Genomic DNA, 22232 nt, shown 5'->3' with positions numbered 1-22232 from the left:
GTCATTAGCTGTAACGGGTTGGTTCCAGCAGTTATGTGTAGGTATAATTTCAAAAGACCACCCTGTAATTCGGTATTGATCCATGTATCACATTTAATTGTCCCACATAACCATCCCACCACTCCCCCCTAGGTTTATAATAAACACCACCCCCCAATTTATCTGCTGTCTCCTTTGCAAGTCTAGACTTGCCACAACCTGCAAACCCAACTATTACTATTACTGTGGTCTTCCAATCACGTGATTTACACAACCTACGTATATAGTTATAATCCCTTAAGCCCCTCCCATACCTTATAAATACACCTGGATGTTGTTTAGCAACAGCCAGAAGGTCCCCGGATGTCTCCTGGAGTAGGTCAACTGCTTGCTGCAGCTCTGATCTTTGTCCCTGCTTGGATATACTTCCTGACTCTAAAAAGGTGCCGGTTTTGCTGCAATACTTCTTATTCTGCTGATCTGAACCCATGGCTTTCTCAAGGTGAGCTCGGGGAATGCATTTTTTAAAATTTAACAGACTTTCCCTCCTTTTACCAAAATTTACATATCCCTGAAGAACACAAAGTCCGATTTCTGCTGATAATAATAAACTTTTATTAATTTTAACAGGGGTAGCCATACAGCAAATTACTCAGAACTGGAAGGATTACACTAAATTGAATTACACTTTTTGGTGGAATTCAATTTGTCATATATATAAAATGGAAAAATTATTGGCATTACAACAAGGTTATATTAACAAATTTAATAAAATATGGAGACCATTGACAATTTATTCCACTGATCAGATATAATAACACATGTATAGAACATATAGAAGGGATAGGGAGGGAAAACTATTGTAATATTAATATGATATAAATTCTGAAAAAGGGTTTATTTAATTCACATTGTAAGAAAATTTAATGATAATTTCAAGTGTTTTTTTGTATAATTGAATGTATTACATGTATTTCACTTGATGTAAGAATTTTAAAAAAAAGAATAAAAAATATATATACAAAAAAAAAAATATCTCAGATTGCAGTTAAAGATTGGCGGAATAAAAAAAATCAGTATAGCTTGCCAGACCTTTGCTTCCAGACAGACTTGCTAGGGCATCAGGCAGCCAAGTGGTATAAATTAATATCTGAATTTTTGAACAAGAAACCAAAAACTAGTCTAAAAGACATTTGGAGAATTGAGATTAAGCAACAGATTTCTGCTACTCAATGGCCACAAATTTGGTCTTGGAGGATGAGATGTACAGCGTCAGCATCTATGAGACAAAAGTGTTTTTTTTGTTACATAGGACTTTCTGGACCCCAGTTCGTTTGTAGAAGTTAGATAGTTCTAAATCTAACAGATGCTGGCACTGTCATCTTGAAATAGGGACATTGGATAATTTGTTGTTCTATTGTCCTTTAATACTTAATTTTTAGAAGTCGTATGGGGACATATTAATACCATACTGGATTCAGCGATTCAGTTAACTTATGATGTAGTCATTTGAGACGTTATTGCATATTAAACCGCCATTAGACCGATATAAATGCTGGCTTTTCCTTATTATGACTGGGATAGCCATGCAAATGGTTACTTGCAATTGGAAAAATTGGGATCGCCTTAGTTTTCCTTTCTGGTGAGCGAATTTATGCTTATGCTACAGGTATGAGAAAATGAACACTGACATGTTGGGGCATAATAATTTATTCAGATTGGTTTGGGGACCATTGACATCTTTTGTTACTATAATATAGTTGTCTTAGCTTTAATTTTTCATTGATTTGCATACACATCCAGGAGAGGTTGGGAGGAAGGAGGTGGCTATCTCTTTGCTTTGTTTTAATCCTTGATTGAATGTATTGGAAGGGGAGTTATTCTTTGTGTATTGCTATTGATTGATTATAATTGCTTACTCTGATGATTAATGTATGTATAATGTTCTGCACTTTTTGTTGGCCTTGAAACTTAATAAAGTTAAAAAAAAAAATCTCAGATTGGTGTGTTCTCAAAATAGTTTGGACAGGTTACATGTTATAGTTGAAAAATGTACTGTATCACCTAATTGCCCACCAAGAGCATCAAATTATGTAAACCACTGATGGGATGGAAAGCCCAGATGGCTTATTCTTCTCGCAGAAGAAGTAGAGACTTTGTCACCATTTGGACTCTTTATTTGAACATTTTGCCTCCAAGGAGTCATAGTCGCATTCTAAATAGACTTCAGCTGTTTCCCAACCCACCTGTCTAGCCTTGGTTCATTTTCGTTTTCTCGCATTGTTGTCTATTTGGGGAGTGGGTAGGGCTTTCTGATGGGGGAGACTGGGGGATTGAGTTGGGAGCCATAGAGGATATCAGAGTACAGTCCTCTTTGGTAGGTAGATTTGATTGTAACTTACTTGCTTGTATCATTATCCTTGTTTTGTGGTTCTTTCTTGTTAATAAGAAAAGATTTAAACATAAAAATTATGCGAACCGAATCGAGTTCCTATTTTTAGGAGATGATTCAGTATATAAGAATTAGATTAGATTAATTAAGCACTCGGCACCAGAAATTGCTTTCAAAGGAAAACTCTTCTGTTTTACAGGCCAATATGGTCGTACATTGAGAATTTATCATCCATCAAGAGCATGCCAGCCTGCTAATCAATGCTGCTTAGTAGTCCCATGCACACATCCTTCCAAACCTTTTCTTTTTAATTTGAACATTGTACAAGCTCACCCTGAATTAAAAGTTTTTCCCGCATCAGGGGCATATATATAGCACTAACTGTATCCTCTAAAGCAGGGATGTCCAACCTGCGGCCCGAGGGCCGCATGCAGCCCCGTGAAGTATTTTGTGCGGCCCTGGTCAAGGGCAATGCAGTGTTTTCCTCTGCTGCCTCGGGTTGTTTACCATCTTGCCAGCTCCCTCCTCTGTCTTGCTGAAGCATTTGTGCGGCCCCAGAAAAGGTTTTTCTTTAGCACTCTCCAGACCAGTAGAGGTTAATCTTTACGAATGGGTATATATCCAATCATGACCAGCAGGTGGAGACTGAAAACAAAACTTTGGGACAGTATATACTATCCTCCCTTCTCTATTTCCCTCAGTCTTCTTTCAGTCTCCAGCAGGTGTTGATGTGATCTATACCCATCTCCCTTGGTAGGGCTGTTGGAATTTGTTTAGGGGGTTTATAGTCCCTGTTTTTGGCCAGACGGAGCTTGGGCGGACCCTGTTTGGGGGTTTGTCCGACCTCGGGGGTGTCAAACCCGGCAGGTCTCGAGCAGGGTCCCTCCCCCCACTTCCTCCACCTCCCCACATTTTTTTTAGAGGAGCCTCAGCAGTAAGCCTTGCCCCCTAAATCAAGCAAGGCATATTGCTTCGAGAGCCTGTGGAGTCTGTTCTGTAAAAAAAAAAATAAAAAAATCCTGAGGTAGTGCTGGTCTGGAGGGTTGTTTCCCTTTAAGAAAACTGTATTTTACTGTATTTTTTCATCTAACCGGCACTTTTTTATAGCTAGGTCGCGTATGGAGCAATGAGCACTTCTAAAGGGAAAAAGTGCTCATTGTGCTCCAGGCACGAGGCACTCGCGGCCGGCCTGTGCAAGCGGTGTTCAGGCTGGTGCGGTGGAGGAGCTCCGTCGGCAGCTGCTGCAGGCGCCCAGAGCTCCCCGCCGATGGTGCCTCGCGAGTCGGCTGGGAGCAGTGGGGAAGCCCGGTCTTCCCCAACTGCCCACGGAGGGATTCCCCGAGCCGCCGACGGTCGGGTTGTTGGGGATTCCCTCTCAGCTGATATTTTGACAGCTGATGCCGACTTGCCTGTTTTAGCGGCTGGGACTGTTCAGGTTTCTCAGCCGCTACAGGCTATGGAGGGAGCATTTTTGGCGGGAAAGTCGCCATCTTCTCAGTCTGGCCCCTCCATTTTGTCTTCCACCACAGGTGACCTTCCCCCTGTATTGGAAAAACAGGGGCAGGTTTCTGCTGGGTCCCCTGCTGTGGCAGGGAGTCCCTTGGGACCCTTTGGGGGTTTTTCTCCTGATTTATTTTTTTCCTTGTGCAGAGCCTATTTTCAGGCGGCTGGGGGTCCCGGTTGCGCTCAGGGGGTTTCGGGGAGTGGGGTTTCCTCCGCGCTCCCTGCGGCTTTGCCTCTCTCGTCTGTTGTGGCGTCTCCTCCTCCTCCTCCCTTGTCCAAGCGTCCGCGGGTGTCGTGGGATGAGGATTTATGATCGGAGGAGCGTGTCGGTCTGGATGAGGACCTGGACCTTTCTGAGGATTTCCAGGACCCTCTCGAGGGGACGGCCGCTGGCGTGGGGTTGTCGGGTTTCCCGTCCTCCGGCGAAGAGGCGTCAGTGGTGCGCCTTTTTCAGAGAGATGAGCTGCCGGACCTGATTCAACAGGTTTCTTCGGTGTTGCGTTTTGAGGATGCGCCGCCAGAGACTCCGCGTGTGGGGGACCCTCTGCTACAAGGGATCCGTTCCGTTTCCCGCTCTTTTCCTATGCATCAGGATATTCGGGATATTATACTGGAACAGTGGAAAACGCCGGAGGCGCCGTTTTGTTTGGCGCTCAGCATGGCTCGTTTGTATCCCATCCCAGAGGGGGATCGGGCTACTCTAGCATCACCAGTCGTAGACACGGTGGTCTCGGCGATTTCTAAGCGGCATACCGTGCCTGTTGAGGGCGGTTCTGCCTTGCGGGACTCTGAGGAGCGCAAGTTGGAGAACATCCTTAAGCAAAATTTTCAGGTCTCTGCCTCTGGGGTTCAGGCGGCTATTTGTGGGGGGCTGGTCGCTCACGCCGTGTTTCGGTGGGCTGAGCATGTCCTGGATCGGGAGTCTGATGACTGGTCTCTGGTGGATCAAGAGGTGGCGAAGATTGAGATGGCTGCCTTGTTCCTCTCAGATGCTCTGTATGACTTGGTGCGGATCTCGGCTAAGTCTATGGCCTTTGGTGTGGCCGCGCGGCGTATTTTGTGGCTGCGCGCTTGGGCGGCGGATGCTGCATCCAAAGCTAAGCTTACTAAATTTCCCTTTCGGGGGTCCTTTTTGTTTGGGAAGGAATTGGATAAGCTGATTCAGACTCTGACAGACTCAAAGGTGCCCCGTCTGCCTGAGGACCGTGCCCGCCCTGCGTCTCGGGGTGGTGCTGCCCGGGGGCGTTTGCGGGAGTTTCGCAAGTATCGCCCTGGGCGTGGGGCTGCTTCTTTCCCGGCTCCAGGGTTTTCCCAGGGTCGGTTCTTCCAGCGCATGCAGCCCTTTCGGGGGGCCCGTCGGGGGGCAGGGAATCCCTCCGCCGGTTCTCCCGCTTCCCGTCCTGCACAATGACTCCTTGCCGGCGCCCCCTTTGGTTCCGGTGGGGGCCCGGCTGCGCGAATTTTTCCCCAAATGGGCCGAGATCACGTCCGATCAGTGGGTCCTGGAGGTGGTGCGGGACGGTTATGCCCTGGAGTTCACCCGCTCTCTGCCGGACCTTTTCCTCGCCTCTCCATGTCAGACTCCTTGGAAGACGCAGGCTTTTCGCCAGACCCTTCAGCGCTTGCTAGATCTCAGGGCAGTTGTTCCAGTGCCCCCTCTGGAGTGGGGAACAGGCAGGTACTCCATTTACTTTGTGGTGCCCAAGAAGGAGGGGACCTTTCGGCCCATCCTGGATTTGAAAGGGGTCAACAGGGCTCTCAGGATTCCATCTTTCCGCATGGAAACTCTGCGGTCGGTCATTCTGGCGGTTCAGCCGGGGGAGTTTCTCACTTCTCTCGATCTGACGGAGGCCTACTTGCATGTTCCCATTCGGGCTTCTCACCAGCGCTTCCTTCGCTTTGCGATCTTCGGTCGGCACTATCTGTTCTGTGCGCTTCCCTTTGGTCTGGCCACGGCTCCCCGGATGTTCACCAAGGTGATGGTGGTCGTCGCAGCTGCCTTGCGGTCGGAGGGCATCCTGGTACATCCCTACCTGGACGACTGGTTGATTTGGGCAAAGTCGTTGCAGGAGAGCTCCCGGGTTACGGCTCGGGTGGTGGAGTTTCTCCGGTTGCTGGGCTGGGTGGTCAACCTTTCCAAGAGTCGGTTGGTCCCGGCTCAGCGTCTGGAGTACCTTGGGGTTCTGTTCGACACCTCCTTGGGGAAGGTCTTCCTTCCAGAGGCCCGGGTGAGCAAATTGCAATCTCAGATTCGCCTGCTTTTGGCGTCCCGGTGTCCTCGGGCGCGAGATTTCCTCCAAGTCTTGGGGTCGATGGCGGCGTCCCTGGACGTGGTGAGGTGGGCGCGGGCCCACATGCGTCCTCTTCAGTATGCTCTGCTCCGGAGGTGGTCTCCCCAGAGGCACGGGTTGGATGTTCCTCTTCCCCTGCGAGGCATGGCGCGCTGCAGTCTGCGCTGGTGGCTCCAGACCCCTCACCTGGTTCAGGGGGTGGGTCTGGATCTCCCGCAGTGGACGGTGCTCCTTATGGATGCGAGTCTCCTCGGTTGGGGGGGCTCAGTGTTTGGGTCACTCAGCTCAGGGCACCTGGTCCACGGAGGAGGCCTCCTGGTCGATCAACGTGTTGGAGACCAGAGCAGTCCGGCTGGCGCTGTTAGCTTTCCACTCCTTTTTGTTGGGCAAGTCGGTCAGAGTCCTGTCGGACAATGCCACGGCGGTGGCTTATGTCAATCGTCAGGGGGGCACCAAGAGCACTCAGGTGGCGCAGGAGGTGGCTCCTCTCATGGTTTGGGCGGAGTCCCATCTTCTGGACCTCTCGGCCTCTCACATAGCCAGGGTAGAAAATGTTCAGGCGGACTTCCTCAGTCGTCACTTCCTGGATCCAGGAGAGTGGTGTCTAGGCGCCGTGGAATTTCAGTTGATAGTGCAGACTTGGAGGCAGCACCTGATGGACCTGATGGCCACGAGTGGCAACGCCAAAGTGCCCCGCTTCTTCAGTCGTCGCAGGGATGGTCTGGCCGAGGGTCTGGATGCTCTGGTCCAACCGTGGCCGACGGAGGGGCTGTTGTATGTGTTCCCTCCTTGGCCATTAGTGGGCAGAGTACTTCTTCGCATTGTTCACCATCCGGGGCTGGTGGTTCTGGTGGCTCCGGATTGGCCTCGACGTCCGTGGTATGCGGATCTGGTGAGGCATCTGGTGGCGGATCCTCTTCCTCTGCCTCTCTTGGACGATCTTCTGACGCAGGGTCCCATTCCCATGTTCGACCCGTCTCCCTTTTGTTTTACGGCTTTGCTCTTGAAAGGGGTCGCCTTAGTAAGAAGGGATATTCAGATAAGGTGATCTCTACACTCTTGGGGTCCCGGAGGCTTTCTACTAGAGAATGACACGGTGGCGGTTTACCCGCGGCCACCGCATTTTAGCCGCGGGTCACCGCCGAAAACGGGGAAGAAAACTAGCAGTCGCTGCGGCGACGGGGACAAGGCCATTCACCGCCCGCGGGGCGGTGAATGGGTCTTGTCCCCGCAGTGAGGCATGAAGGATCGCGCGGTCCCCGCAGCTCACACCCGCCTGCTCAATCGATTCTAGTGTTTAGCCAGCTCTCTCCCTTCTCCTCACCTTAGTTTGTAGATTTTCTTTTTCGGCGACCCGCACACTATCAAAGAGCCGCTGCTGCTCAGTTTCGATCTTCTGCTCTGACGCAACCGGAAACAGGAAGTTGCAGCAGAGCAGAAGATTGAACACTGAGCAGCCGCGCGTGTGCGGCTCTTTGGGAAAGCGTGCAGGTCGCTGAAAAAGAAAGCCTGCAAATTAAGGTGAGGAGAAGGAGAGAACTGGCTAAACACTAGGATCGATTGGGCAGGCAGGTGGGGGCTGCGAGGACCGTGCGATCACCCGTGTTCCCGGCTCAGACTGTAAGGAGGGAGTGAAAGGGAAAAGGATTCTGGGCCAAGGTGATGAAAACGGAAAGAAAAACCCACAGCAGGAAAGAAAGGGAAGGACAGGCAGGTGAGCCAGATGCTAGAAGCAGGGGGGGGGGAAAAAAGAGGGAAAAAAGCTAGATGGGGTTGAAAAGAAGAGACACACTGGTATGGAAGAGGAAGATAGGGGAAATCTGGACACAGGAAGGTAACAGAAAGAGGGGAAATTATGTGCATGGGGCATAGGGACAGAGACAAAAAGGGGACATGCCATGGGGATGGTATATGGACACAGGGGGGGGCAATGGCAGATACATAGGGGAGATATTAGAAAAGTATATAAAATCGTACCCGTTTGAGGCTTTTATGTATGCAGCGGTGACGGTGACGGGGCGGTGAATGGGGTTGCAGTGGCGGTGACGGGGCGGTGAATGGGGTGGCAGTGGCGGTGACGGGGCGGTGAAGGGAATGACGGTGACGGGGCGGTGCAGAGGATGGTGAGACGGGGACGGGGCGGTGACGGGGACCAATTTTTTCACTGTGTCATTCTCTACTTTCTACCTCTCGGGCTTATGTGCGGGTTTGGCGTCTTTTTGAGGGATGGTGCCGGGCACGGGGAGTGGTCTCTTTTCGCGCTTCCCTGCCTAATATTCTAGAGTTCTTGCAGGATGGCCTGGATAGAGGCCTGGCTTGGTCTTCTCTCTGGGTTCAGCTTGCGGCCCTGTCGGCTTTTCGAGGGTTGGTGACAGGTCAGCGTTTGTCAGCCATTCCTGATGTGATTCGCTTTTTGCGGGCGGCCAAGTTGCTCAGGCCTCCCCTACGGCCCTCGGTTCCCTCTTGGGATCTCAATCTGGTTCTCTCTGTTTTGGTGCGCCCGCCTTTCGAGCCATTGGATGGCTGTTCTTTGAAGGACCTTACTCTGAAGACGGTCTTTTGGTGGCCATTACTTCCGCTAGGCGTGTTTCTGAGCTACAGGCTTTCTCTTGTAGGGCTCCCTTCTTGGAATTTTCTAGGGAGCGGGTTGTCTTGTGGCCTGTTCCTTCCTTTCTGCCGAAAGTAGTTTCTCCTTTTCATGTCAATCAATCGGTGGTCCTCCCGGTCTTGGGTGGTCGGGAGGGCTCTTCTGAGCAACGGCAGCTGCGCAAGTTGGATGTCGGTCGGATCCTCCGCTCTTATGTGCAGCGGACCCGGGAGTTCCGGAAATCCGATCATCTCTTTGTCCTTCTGGCGGGTCCTCGTCGGGGGGCTGGCGCTTCTAAGGCTACTATTGCGCGCTGGATCAAGGAGACAATTGCTTCCACTTATCTTCTGAGACAGAAGCCTGTTCCGGAGTTTCTCAAGGCTCATTCCACTCGGGGTCAGGCGGCTTCTTGGGCTGAGTCGTCGCTCGTGCCTCCAGTGGATATTTGTAAGGCTGCGGTTTGGTCCTCCTTGCATTCCTTTGTTAGACATTATCGGGTAGATGTTCAGGCGCGTCGGGACGCGGTGTTCGGTGAGCGTGTTCTGGTATCGGCCCTTCGGGGGTCCCGCCCGTGAGAGGGACTGCTTTGGTACGTCCCATTCGTAAAGATTAACCTCTACTGGTCTGGAGAGTGCTAAAGAAGGAGAAATTAGGTTCTTACCTGCTAATTTACTTTTTTTTAGCTTCTCCAGACCAGTAGAGGTCCCCACCCTGTCTGTTGTTGTTGTTATTGGGGCTGTTTCACGGGCAGTTTTTTGTTTTTTGCTGCGGGTTCTAGTATTTTTCTAGGGCCAGGGAGAATTGAAGAACAGCGGCTGTGGCTCGGCTGGCTTAGCTGGCGAGCTGTGGGGACATTTTCCTTCGGGTATTTCTCCTCTGCATTTTCCAACAGCACTTGGGTATGTTAATTGTTACTCCTGTTCGGAGTATTGTTTTCTTTCTGTTTTCCAGTTCTTGGTTCTGCTTGGCTGTTCGGCAGACTGAGGGAAATAGAGAAGGGAGGATAGTATATACTGTCCCAAAGTTTTGTTTTCAGTCTCCACCTGCTGGTCATGATTGGATATATACCCATTCGTAAAGATTAACCTCTACTGGTCTGGAGAAGCTAAAATGTAATGTAATGTAATTTATTTCTTATATACCGCTACATCCGTTAGGTTCTAAGCGGTTTGAAGAAAATATACATTAAGATTATAAATGAGAAGTAAGAAGGTACTTTAAAAATTCCCTTACTGTCCCGAAGGCTCACAATCTAGCTAAAGTACCTGGAAATTAATAAAGAAGAGAAAATAAAGATGGTTGAAAAAAGAAAAATTCTATGTGAACTTATAGGATGGAAATTAAACTGACAGTGAAGAACTGTATGAAAAATACATATGGAATGCAGTTAGAGAGGGTAGGTTACAATCTATTTATGGTATTTGTTTAATTGAAAGGTGTTAAGGTGGGTAATTTGGGGGAAGGTTATCTGAAGGTAGGTGAATCTTCTGGAGGTAAAAGAGGAGGGGTTAAGATATTTGGATGAATTTTTTGAAAAGCAGGGTTTTGATTTCTTTTCTGAATGTTTTGAAGTTGTATGATATTGTCATAAGATTGGAGATGGAATGGTTGATTTTTGCTGCTTGTGTTGCCAGAAGGTTGTCAAACATTTTCTTGCGTTGTGTGCCTTTGAGTGGGGGGAAGGCGAAAGGGTTCGAGGTTCTTCTGTGTCTTGAGGTGGAGATTTGGTTTAAGCGGTTGTTTAGATAGGAGGGGGAAGAGCCGTGTAATGCTTTGAATTGGAATTCGTGCAGGCAGTGGAATTTGAATTGGATTCGTGCTTGTATGGGTAGCCAGTGAGAGTCTAAGAAGGCAGTTGTTATGTGATCATATTTTTTGAGTGAGTAGATCAATCTGAGGGCGGTGTTTTGTATGGTCTGGAGTTGTTTTATCATAGTGGCTGGACAAGGAAGATATAGGGAGTTGCAATAATCCAGCAGACCTAAGACTAAGGATTGGACGATTAGTCTAAATTGTGCTTGGTCAAAGAATTTTCTGATTTTACGGAGATTTCTCATGGTTAGAAAAGTAAATTAGCAGGTAAGAACCTAATTTCTCCTTTTCGGCAGTGCGGCCCAGGGAAGCTAAAAGGTTGGACACCCCTGCTCTAAAGCAACCTCAGCATAACTAGAATCCGTGTACCATACTTCATGAAGCTAGCAATAGTCAAAGTGCTATGGCACGGATGAGGATAACCCATAGGTAAGATGACCCTGGTTTATGTATGGGATTTTAAAGTTAAAATTTCTCAATTTATAGATGAGTAAATACAGTAATTTAAAAACTATTATTTACTCAGGTTCCATTTGTGTAATATTACATTGTATAAAAATCAGAACCCATTCAGTGTGACACTTATACAGTAATAGAAGAAATGAGAAAGGGGAAAATCTTTTTCAACCACTAAATGCACAGAACTAGGAATAACATTTCAGAGATTCTATCTGTTATGCAACAAGAAATGAGCAGTTGGATAATCTCAAACCTTTGTTTTTCTATTCACAGGTCTTTGGTGGCTTTGTCTCTAATTCTGGCTATGCTGCTTTTTAAACCAGCCCCAATCTATATTCTGGATGAAGTAGATGCAGCCCTTGATCTTTCTCATACACAGAACATTGGACAGATGCTCCGCACTCATTTCCGTCATTCTCAGGTAGGGAGGTCCTGGCAAACGGTTCATAGACAACGGCGCGAAAGACAAAGGCGCGCCCAGACAATTGAGCGCAGCACGGAGGTGCGCGCCGCTCAAAATTAGTTTTTAGGGGCTCCGACGGGGGGTTTTGTTGGGAAACCCCCCACTTTACTTAATAGACATCGCGCCGGCGTTATGGGGGGTTTGGGGGGTTGTAACCCTCCACATTTTACTGTAAACTTAACTTTTTCCCTATAAACAGGGAACTGACTACTGAACATCAAAGGTCTGTTGAAAAAACTGTTTTTAGACCAATTTTAAATTTAATGAATGACTGTTCAGCTCAAAGGTTTACAGGAAGTTGTTCCATAATATGTGTTAAATAGAAGAATGCAGAATATCTGGTTGATTGAAAAGTAGTATGAAGTGGGGATGGAAGAACCAAATGACAAACATTTAAGGATTATATTATGCAAGTAGATGCATTTGGAATAATAACTGCTGACAGATAAAATGGGTACCTCTGTAGTGAGCTTTATGTGCTAAGGGACCCCTTTTACAAAACGCAGTAGTAAGTCCTGGTGCGGCAAATGCGGTGCAGGAACTGAATGGGTTGCATCACATTTGCCACACAGGAATTGCTTCTGCAGCTTTGTAAAAGGAGCCCAAAGAATCTTAAACTATCCTAAATACATGCATTGTGTTTCAGAGGGATCAGTTCAGATGTCTTAGGAAAACAGATCAACAAACCACATTGTACCAAATAAGTTCTGATACTGTTAACTATAGGTGGGATATTTTTAACAGTGCTTTCATTTCTAATTGACGTTTATTTTTTCCCTTCCTAGTTTATTGTTGTATCACTAAAGGACGGGATGTTCAATAATGCAAATGTCCTTTTCAAGACAAAGTTTGTAGATGGTGTTTCAACAATATCCAGGTTTGCTCAGAATCAAAATGGAGGCAGTACAGCTGGGCAGCCGAGAATGGAGAAGAAAAAAATCAAAAGATAAAAGATCAACCAAAGTGTTTGAAATACAAGTTCCGTGTATATACAGTACATTGTCTTAATTTTATATCCTGCACTTTTTCTGTCTTATATACATGTTCTTTTATTTGTTTTACTATCCTGACTTGTAAAATTTCTGGTTTTATTTCCCTATTCCTTTTGGCATGTTTGAGGGAACTTTCCTCCCATTGGTAATTGAGGCCACAATGTGTTTGACTTTGGATAAACTAGAATTAAACTGCTGTTTAAACCGAGGTTTATAAGCTAATTGCTACTCTTTTTAAAGTTCTGTCTGGCTTGTACCTATGCAATTTTTTTTATTTGAGCAAAACCAATTAAAAATGAAAAGAAAATAATGTTTTGGATATGGCTGTCACTTAGGGCTCCTTTTACGAAGCCGTGTTAGCGGCTTTATCGCACGCGACTTTTTATCACGCGCTAACCCCCGCGCTAGCCGAAAAACTATCTCCTGCTCAAGAGGAAGCGGTAGCAGCTAGCACGGCCAGCACATTAGCGCACGCTATTACGCACGTTAAACCGCTAACGCGGCTTCATAAAAGGAGCCCTTAGACTCGGGGCTTCTTTTACAAAGCTGTGATAGCAGTTTTAGCACGCATGCTATCGCCAGCATTGAGCTGGCGTTAGTTATAGCTGCATAGCGTGGGTTTAGCGCGTGCGGCAATTCTGTGTGCACTAAAAACGCTATCATAGCTTAATAAAAGGAGCCCTCAAAGTTGAGTACCTGAAATTAAGCTATTTTTTCTCTTGAGAGTGAATGGGAGCAGATGAATTAATGAAAATTGAAAGCCATCTGATCATGGACACATTAAAGAAAAAAAAAAAAAAAAGTGATGCATCATGCAAAACATCAGTACCAGCCTCGATATTTGCAATCAAAAAAATTTAAATCTACAGCTAGAGAAAGAACCAGATTTCCTGTGCCAGATTTGATTCATTTAGAGCCCCTTTTACAAAGCCGCAGCAAATATGACACAGCTTATTCAGTTCCTATGAACTATGTTACATTTCCCACGCCAGGACTCGCTGCTACCTTTGCTTTGTAAAAGGAGCCCTTAGTGTAGCAAGGAAAACCAAATTACTTTCTATGTCTGATCCTATTGTATAGGAGCTCAATAGTAGTATGTTGGACAGGGGCACTTGTCAAAATACATACTGTTGTAAATAACTATGTTTTTCATAAAGGAGCCTGAGATAGTTGGGGTTTTTTTCCTTTTGAACATCTCTATTTTTTTAGCTCTGTAAAAACATGGCAATAAATAAAGTTTTAGCTAAACTCATGCTCACTGTATATTATCAATAAATATTTCAAAGAACCCGATTTTGTTCTCAATAGTTCTGTATTTAATTTTTCTTTAGTTTCTCATGTTCTGTGTTAATGGTGCAGTAACAAGAACACACAGTGATCTGCAGTATGGGCATACATCACTCTTGAAACATGAACTTCCTTCCACTAATGCATTTGGATTGCATTTCATATACAGTGTCTTATAAAAGTCTTCACAACCTTGTCTATTTTTTCACATTCTGTTATCTAAAACAGTGGTGTAGCTATTGAGGGGCCTGGGCCCCCTATAACACAAATATTAATGTACATGGCTGGTGGGGGTACTCAAGCCCTACCATCTGAAATTTCCCTGTCGGAGCCCAGCTCATACAGTCTGAGCAACAGAAGTCAGCAGGCTGCTGTGGCCTCTGACACCCAGCATTCTGGTGTCAGAGGCCAGAACAGCCTGTCGATTTCTGCTGCCCAGGGTGTGTGGGCTGGGCTACATTACATTAGTGACTTCTATTCCGCCAATACCTTGCAGTTCTAGGCGGATTACAAAAGAAGATAACTGGACATTTCCAGGAAAATTACAAATGAGGGTGCTGTTTACATGGTTGAAACTTTGATGGGAAATTTACAAGAGTGGGGATAGTCATGGAGATGTGTTATGATTTCTTGATAAATTTTTTGAATAACAGGGTTTTGATTTCTTTTCAAAATGATTTGAAGTCGGTCATTGTCAGCATGTTGGAGAGGAGGTGATCAAGTTTCGCTGCTTGCGTTGCTAGTAGGTTGTCATACATCTTCTTGCGCTGTGTACCTTTGATTGGGGGGTAGGTAAATGAGGTCTGAGTTCTCGGCTGGCAGGGTTTGAGCATCCCCACCAGCAAAGGTATGATTGGAGGGAGGGGGCACAACACCAGTGGCAGCTGGCAGTGGGAAGGATGGAGAGGAAATGCTTGCCCCACCACTCCCCATCCCCCCCCCCAATCAACTTCTGGCTATGCCCTAGATTAAAGAAAAACTACAGTTCAAAATACATTAATATTTGTTCTTTATAATACACGCGGCACTTCCAGTGTTTAAGAACAATTATAGAAATAGTCAAAAAATGAAACCAGAAAGTCTTAATTGTACCTTGACTCTGGGAGAGGTTTTAGTGTGTTTGTCTATACACAATACTCCAATCAACAGTACTGTTATCCAAGAAAGTACAGAAAACAAATAAAACTGAATTAATTTAATATATCCTACAAGCAATCTTGTTTCTATGGCCAGCCACTATTAATTTTCTGCAGTACAGAAAGTAATAAGTGGGGTGATTGGTTGGTTCAATTGTGTCACTGGTTCAGCAATAAAACAAAACAATATTTGCATTTCACCATAATGGATTTTTCCCAGATCTATCAAAAAAGGAGCATGCAAGTTATGCCAATAAAACTGCTGAATTCTGACATCCAAGCTAGAGCTCTGTTTCTCAAGCTGACTTAAGTGTATCCCAAGCCAATCTGGTTTTTAGGGTATCCACAATGAATGTGAATGCGATTGTAAATATTCTGAAAACCAGACTGGCTAGAGTATAATACAGAACTAATGTAACACACTGCTCTTCTTTATACAATACAATACAATTTTTTTTTTTTAATTCTTTATTCATTTTTAACCTTTCATCAAGTGTACAAAAAAGCACAGTTACTTACCGTAACAGGTGTTATCCAGGGACAGCAGGCATATATTCTCACATGTGGGTGACGTCATCTACGGAGCCCCGATGCGGAAGCATTTTCAAGCAAACTTGATTGAAGATTTAAGTTTGCTCTGCTGCTCCACGCATGCGTGCCTTCCTGCTCCACTAGGGGGTGCATCCCCTCGTGGTCTCCAGTTCACTTAACTAGCCAAGAAGCCAACCTCGGGGAGGTGGGTGGGTTGTGAGAATATATGCCTGCTGTCCCTGGATAACACCTGTTACGGTAAGTAACTGTGCTTTATCCCAGGACAAGCAGGCATGATATTCTCACATGTGGGTGACCTCCAAGCTTACTGAAGAGGGATGGAGGGAAGTTGGCAATTTAAGCAAATAGATTTCGCAACACCGATTGGCCGAATCGGCCATCGCTTCTGGACAGGGAGTCCAGACAGTAGTGGGAGGTGAAGGTATGAACCGAAGACCACGTGGCAGCCTTGCAGATTTCCTCAATAGGTGTGGACCTGAGGAAGGCTACGGAGGCTGCCATCGCTCGGACTTTGTGTCCCGTTACTCGACCATGCAGCGCGAGACCAGCCTGAGCGTAGCAAAAGGAGATGCAATCGGCCAACCAGTTGGACAAGGTGCGTTTGGAAACTGGGTGACCTAACCGGTTTGGGTCGAAGGACAAAAACAGTTGTGGGACTTTCCGGTGTGGCTGAGTGCGTTGGAGGTAAAAGGCCAACGCTCTTTTGCAGTCAAGAGTGTGGAGCGCCACTTCTCCGGGGTGAGAGTGGGGCTTGGGAAAAAACACAGGTAAGACAATGGACTGATTGAGATGGAAATCAGACACTACTTTAGGTAGGAACTTTGGATGGGTGCGGAGTACCACCTTGTCGTGATGGAATACCGTGAAGGGTGGGTCCGCTACCAGAGCTTGTAGCTCACTAACCCGCCGTGCGGACGTGAGCGCGAGTAGGAAAATTACCTTCCAAGTGAGGAATTTTGGATGGCATTTGTCTAGGGGCTCAAATGGAGGTTTCATTAGTTGAGCCAGAACCACGTTAAGGTCCCAAACCAGCGGGGGAGGTTTGAGAGGGGGGTGGACGTTCAGCAGGCCCTTCATGAAGCGAGTGACTAAGGGATGGAGCGAGAGGGCTTTCCCTTCCAGGGGCTGATGAAAGGCCGCAATCGCACTGAGGTGTACTCGAATGGAGTTGGTCTTTAGGCCGGAATGAGATAGTTGAAGTAGATAGTCAAGGACCAGGGGGACGGGGACCGACACCGGGTCCTGGCTGTGGGAGGAGCACCAGGTTGAGAATCTGGTCCACTTTTGGGAGTAGCAGGTTCTCGTCGAGGTTTTTCTAGAGGCCTCCAATATCTCCTTGACTGATTGAGACACGGGGAGAGCAGTCAGGGGGAGAGAAACCAAGCATTCAGATGAAGAGATTGAAGATTGGGATGTAACAGTGAACCCTGACCCTGTGACAGTAGAGAGGGAAACAGAGGCAGAGGCAGTGGGTCTCTGACACTGAGTTGAAGTAGAAGGGAAAACCACGGCTGGCGTGGCCAGCGAGGGGCAATCAGGATCAGGGTGGCTTGTACTGTTTTCAGGTGGACAAGCGTCCGCAGTATCAGAGGAAACGGCGGGAACGCGTACAGGAACCTTCCCTCCCAATCGAGGAGGAAGGCGTCGGCCTCGAGCCGGTCCGGGGAGTATATCCGGGAGCAGAAGAGAGGCAGCTTGTGATTGTGAGGGGACGCGAACAGGTCTATTTGAGGCGTCCCCCACCGTTCGAACACTCCTCGTAGGGCCTGAGAGTGTAGTGACCACTCGTGTGGCTGGAGGAGGCGGCTGAGTCTGTCCGCCAGGCAGTTTTGTTCTCCTTGTATGTACACCGCCCGAAGGAAGGTGTTGTTGGAGATTGCCCATTTCCAGAGGCGCAGGGCTTCCCGGCAAAGGGGCCAAGACCCTGTGCCCCCTTGTTTGTTTACGTAGTACATCGCTACTTGATTGTCGGTTCGGATGAGAACCACTCGGTCGCGGAGCAGATGTTGGAAGGCTACTGCTGCGAGGTAGATGGCCCGAAGTTCTAGCACGTTGATGTGGCAGCGGCGGTCTTGTGCTGACCACATTCCTTGGGTGCGTAGGCCGTCCAGATGGGCTCCCCAAGCGTACTCCGACGAGTCCGTGGTGAGTACCTTGCTGTGGGGTGGGGTGAGGAAGAGCAAACCTTTGGAAAGATTTGAAGAGTCGGCCCACCAGCGGAGCGATCGTTGCAATGAAGGAGTCACTGTCACGGAGTGGTCGATCGGGTCCCGGTCTTGACGCCATTGAGACGCCAGGGTCCATTGAGGGATTCTCAGATGGAGGCGGGCGAAGGGTGTGACATGGACGGTGGAGGCCATGTGGCCCAGGAGGGTCATCATCTGTCGGGCTGATACTGAGGTCAGCCGAGAGATCCTTCGGCTCAGACTTACTAACGCCTCCAGGCGCGGAGGGGGGAGGAAGGAACGGAGGCGAACCGTGTCCAGCGTGGCCCCGATGAACTGTAGGGATTGCGAGGGGCGTAGTTGAGATTTTGGGAAGTTTATTTCGAACCCCAGACTTTGTAGATAGGTAATAGTCTGTTGGGTCGCTGAGATAGCCCCTTCTTTGGACGGGGCTTTGATTAGCCAGTCGTCCAGGTAGGGGAATACCTGGAGGCCCTGGGAGCGTAAGGTTGCTGCTACCACCACGAGGCACTTGGTGAAGACCCGAGGTGATGATGCTAGTCCGAAGGGGAGGACTCGGTATTGTAGGTGCCAGTCCCCTACTTGGAAACGCAAAAACTTGCGGTGAGCGGGGTGCACTGGGACATGTGTGTACGCCTCCTTGAGATCGAGGGAGCAGAGCCAGTCGCCCTCGTCGATCAGGGGGTAGAGTGTTGGTAGTGAGAGCATCCGAAACTTTTCCCGTACCAGGAATTTGTTGAGGCGTCTCAAGTCTAGTATTGGGCGTAGGTCTCCCATTTTTTTCGGTACCAGAAAGTAACGGGAGTAGAAGCCCTTCCCCCGTTGGTCGGGGGGGACCTTCTCCACTGCTCTCAGGCGAAGCAGGTCTCGAGCTTCGGAGAGGAGTAGAGGTAGCTGAGTCCTGTTGGGAGGGCAATTCCTTGGGGGGTTGTCCGGGGGAATGGCCCGAAAGTTGAGAGAGTACCCTGATGAGATCACGCCAAGGACCCATGCGTCCGTCGTGAGTTGTTCCCAGCGAGGGTAAAAGGCTTTGAGTCGACCTCCGATGGGAAGGCGGCCTGGGACTATGGCGGAGGGGGCCCGCCCCCTTCCGCGTGTCCCGTCAAAAGGACGGGGATGGTTTGGTGGTCGCGGGCGGTTGGGACTTGGGCATGGCCCTGTGATGGGCTTGCGGACGTCTGGGTGGGGGCCGCGAGAAAGCAGGGGTGGACTTTTGTGGGTAGCGGCGCGGAGGGGCCCTGTATGGCCTGGGCGCTGGCGGTTTGGGCTTTTGCCGGACAAGGGAGGCAAATGAGCGTTCATGTTCGGAGAGGCGTTTTGTCGCCGCCTCGATAGTGTCATCGAACAATTCCTTTCCCACGCAGGGGAGGTTAGCCAACCGGTCCTGTAAGTTGGGGTCCATGTCGACCAGGCGCAGCCAAGCTAGTCGGCGCATGGCGATAGCGAAGGCTGCTTCTCTGGAGGAGAGTTCGAAGCCATCGTAGGCCGCGTGGAATAGATGAAGGCGCAGGTTGGAGAGGGACTCTAAAAGCAGGCCGAACGTTTCCTGCCGGGAGGCCGGTAGGTCAGTCTCAAAGGCTCTCAATAGTCCAATGAGGTGTTTGAGGTATGATGTGAAGGTGAAAGTGTAGCTTTGCACCCTAGAGGCCATCATTGCGTTTTGGTATAGTCTCCTGCCGAACTTGTCCAGGGTTCGGCCTTCCCGGCCTGGGGGTACCGCTGCTGCGACCCGGGACGGGTGAGCCTTTTTCAAGGAGGATTCCACTAGCAGCGATTGGTGGGAGAGCTGTGGTTGCTCGAATCCCGGATAAGGTACTGTGCGGTACTTGGCCTCCATTTTGGAGGGTACGGCCGTGACCATGTAGGGGGTCTCCAGGTTCCTGAAGAAGGCCTGTTGGAGTACCGGGTTAGGTGGTAAGCGAAGGGACTCTCTGGGCAGTGATGGCATATCCAGCTCTGCCAGGTACTCTTTAGAGTCCACTCCCACGGCGGCCCAAACAGGTCACGACCTGTCTGAATCACCAGAAGGGGCCCCCTTGCCACCTTGGTTTCTCATTGAAGTCCTATCTTCCCATCGAAGTCCTAACCCTCCGATCTTGCACATGCATGACCTGTTTGGCTTTCTATACTTATTACCTGGTTAGCTTTCTATACTTGTGTTACATCCCAGCACCTCTCTCAGTATCCCACGATCCCTTTATCCCTCAGGAATCCGTCCAATCCCTGTTTGAATCCCTGTACCGTACTCTGCCTGATCACTTCCTCCGGTAGCGTATTCCAAGTGTCCACGACCCTTTGAGTGAAGAAAAACTTCCTTGCATTTGTTTTGAACCTATCTCCCTTCAGTTTCTCCGAATGCCCCCCTCGTACCTGTTGTCCCCCTCAATCTGAAGAATCTGTCCCTATCCACCCTCTCTATGCCCCTAATGATCTTGAAGGTCTCTATCATATCTCCCCTGAGCCTCCTTTTTTCCAGAGAGAAGAGCCCCAGCCTATCCAACCTCTCGGCGTATGGGCAGTGTTCCAGCCCTCTTACCAGTTTCGTTGCTCTCCTTTGGACTCTCTCAAGTACCGCCATGTCCTTCTTGAGGTGCGGCGATCAATACTGAACGCAGTATTGCAGATGTGGACGCACCATCGCTCGATACAATGGCATGATGACTTCCCGCGTCCTGGTTGTTATGCCCCTCTTTATGATGCCCAGCATCCTGTTGGCTTTTTTCGAGGCTGCTGTGCACTGTGCAGATGGCTTCAGTGATGCATCCACCAGCACACCCAAGTCTCTCTCAAGTCTGCTGTCTCCCAACAATGCCCCCCCCCCAATTTGTAGTTGAACAACGGGTTCTTTTCCCCTATATGCATGACCTTGCATTTTTCCACGTTAAAGCGCATTTGCCATTTGTTTGCCCAGTCTTCCAGCTTGTCCAGGTCCCTTTGCAGGTCCTCACACTCCTCCCTGGACCTAACTCTGCCGCACAGTTTGGTATCGTCTGCAAATTTTATAACCTCGCACTTTGCCTCCTTTTCCAGGTCATTGATAAATATGTTGAAGAGTAACGGCCCCAGCACCGATCCCTGTGGCACACCGCTCGTGACTCCCCGCCAGTCAGGATATAACATAGTAACATAGTAGATGACGGCAGATAAAGACCCGAATGGTCCATCCAGTCTGCCCAATCTGATTTAATTTAAATTATTTTTATTTTTTATTATTTTTTTTTTTTTTCTTAGCTATTTCTGGGCGAGAATCCAAAGCTTTACCCGGTACTGTGCTTGGGTTCCAACTGCCGAAATCTCTGTTAAGACTTACTCCAGCCCATCTACACCCTCCCAGCCATTGAAGCCCTCCCCTGCCCATCCTCCTCCAAACGGCCATGCACAGACACAGACCGTACAAGTCTGCCCAGTAACTGGCCTAGTTCAATCTTTAATATTATTTTCTGATTCTAAATCTTCTGTGTTCATCCCACGCTTCTTTGAACTCAGTCACAGTTTTACTCTCCACCACCTCTCTCGGGAGCGCATTCCAGGCATCCACCACCCTCTCCGTAAAGTAGAATTTCCTAACATTGCCCCTGAATCTACCACCCCTCAACCTCAAATTATGTCCTCTGGTTTTACCATTTTCCTTTCTCTGGAAAAGATTTTGTTCTACGTTAATACCCTTTAAGTATTTGAACGTCTGAATCATATCTCCCCTGTCTCTCCTTTCCTCTAGGGTTATACATATTCAGGGCTTCCAGTCTCTCCTCATATGTCTTCTGGCGCAAGCCTCCTATCATTTTCGTCGCCCTCCTCTGGACCGCCTCAAGTCTTCTTACGTCTTTCGCCAGATACGGTCTCCAAAACTGAACACAATACTCCAAGTGGGGCCTCACCAATGACCTGTACAGGGGCATCAACACCTTCTTCCTTCTACTGACTACGCCTCTCTTTATACAGCCCAGAATCCTTCTGGCAGCAGCCACTGCCTTGTCACACTGTTTTTTTCGCCTTTAGATCTTCGGACACTATCACCCCAAGGTCCCTCTCCCCGTCCGTGCATATCAGCTTCTCTCCTCCCAGCATATACGGTTCCTTCCTATTATTAATCCCCAAATGCATTACTTGCATTTCTTTGCATTGAATTTTAGTTGCCAGGCATTAGACCATTCCTCTAACTTTTGCAGATCCTTTTTCATATTTTCCACTCCCTCTTCGGTGTCTACTCTGTTACAAATCTTGGTATCATCTGCAAAAAGGCACACTTTTCCTTCTAACCCTTCAGCAATGTCACTTACATACATATTGAACAGGATTGGCCCCAGCACCGAACCCTGAGGGACTCCACTAATCACCTTTCCTTCCTTCGAGCAACTTCCATTAACCACCACCCTCTGGCGTCTGTCCGACAGCCAGTTTCTGACCCAGTTCACCACTTTGGGTCCTAACTTCAGCCCTTCAAGTTTGTTCAACAGCCTCTTATGAGGAACTGTATCAAAGGCTTTGCTGAAATCCAAATAAATTACATCTAGCATATGTCCTCGATCCAGCTCTCTGGTCACCCAATCAAAAAAATTCAATCAGGTTCGTTTGGCACGATTTACCTTTTGT

The 22232-nt window shown here is 48.3% G+C and overlaps 1 protein-coding gene across 1 annotated transcript in view; it reads left to right on the top strand.

Annotated features, from left to right (window-relative positions):
- Positions 1 to 12863, top strand: part of SMC2 (structural maintenance of chromosomes 2) — a 166584-nt gene extending 153721 nt beyond the window's left edge. The window contains 2 exon segments of the mRNA XM_033926356.1: positions 11297 to 11444; positions 12272 to 12863. Of these exon segments, the coding sequence (XP_033782247.1) occupies positions 11297 to 11444; positions 12272 to 12436 (313 nt within the window). The 3' untranslated portion in view covers positions 12437 to 12863.
- The last annotated feature ends 9369 nt before the right edge of the window (positions 12864 to 22232 follow it).

The sequence above is a fragment of the Geotrypetes seraphini genome, chromosome 1, assembly GCF_902459505.1.
Source record: "Geotrypetes seraphini chromosome 1, aGeoSer1.1, whole genome shotgun sequence".
NCBI lineage: Eukaryota > Metazoa > Chordata > Amphibia > Gymnophiona > Dermophiidae > Geotrypetes > Geotrypetes seraphini.
Note: the sequence above shows the minus strand (reverse complement) of the source record. Positions and strands in the feature narration are given on the sequence as shown.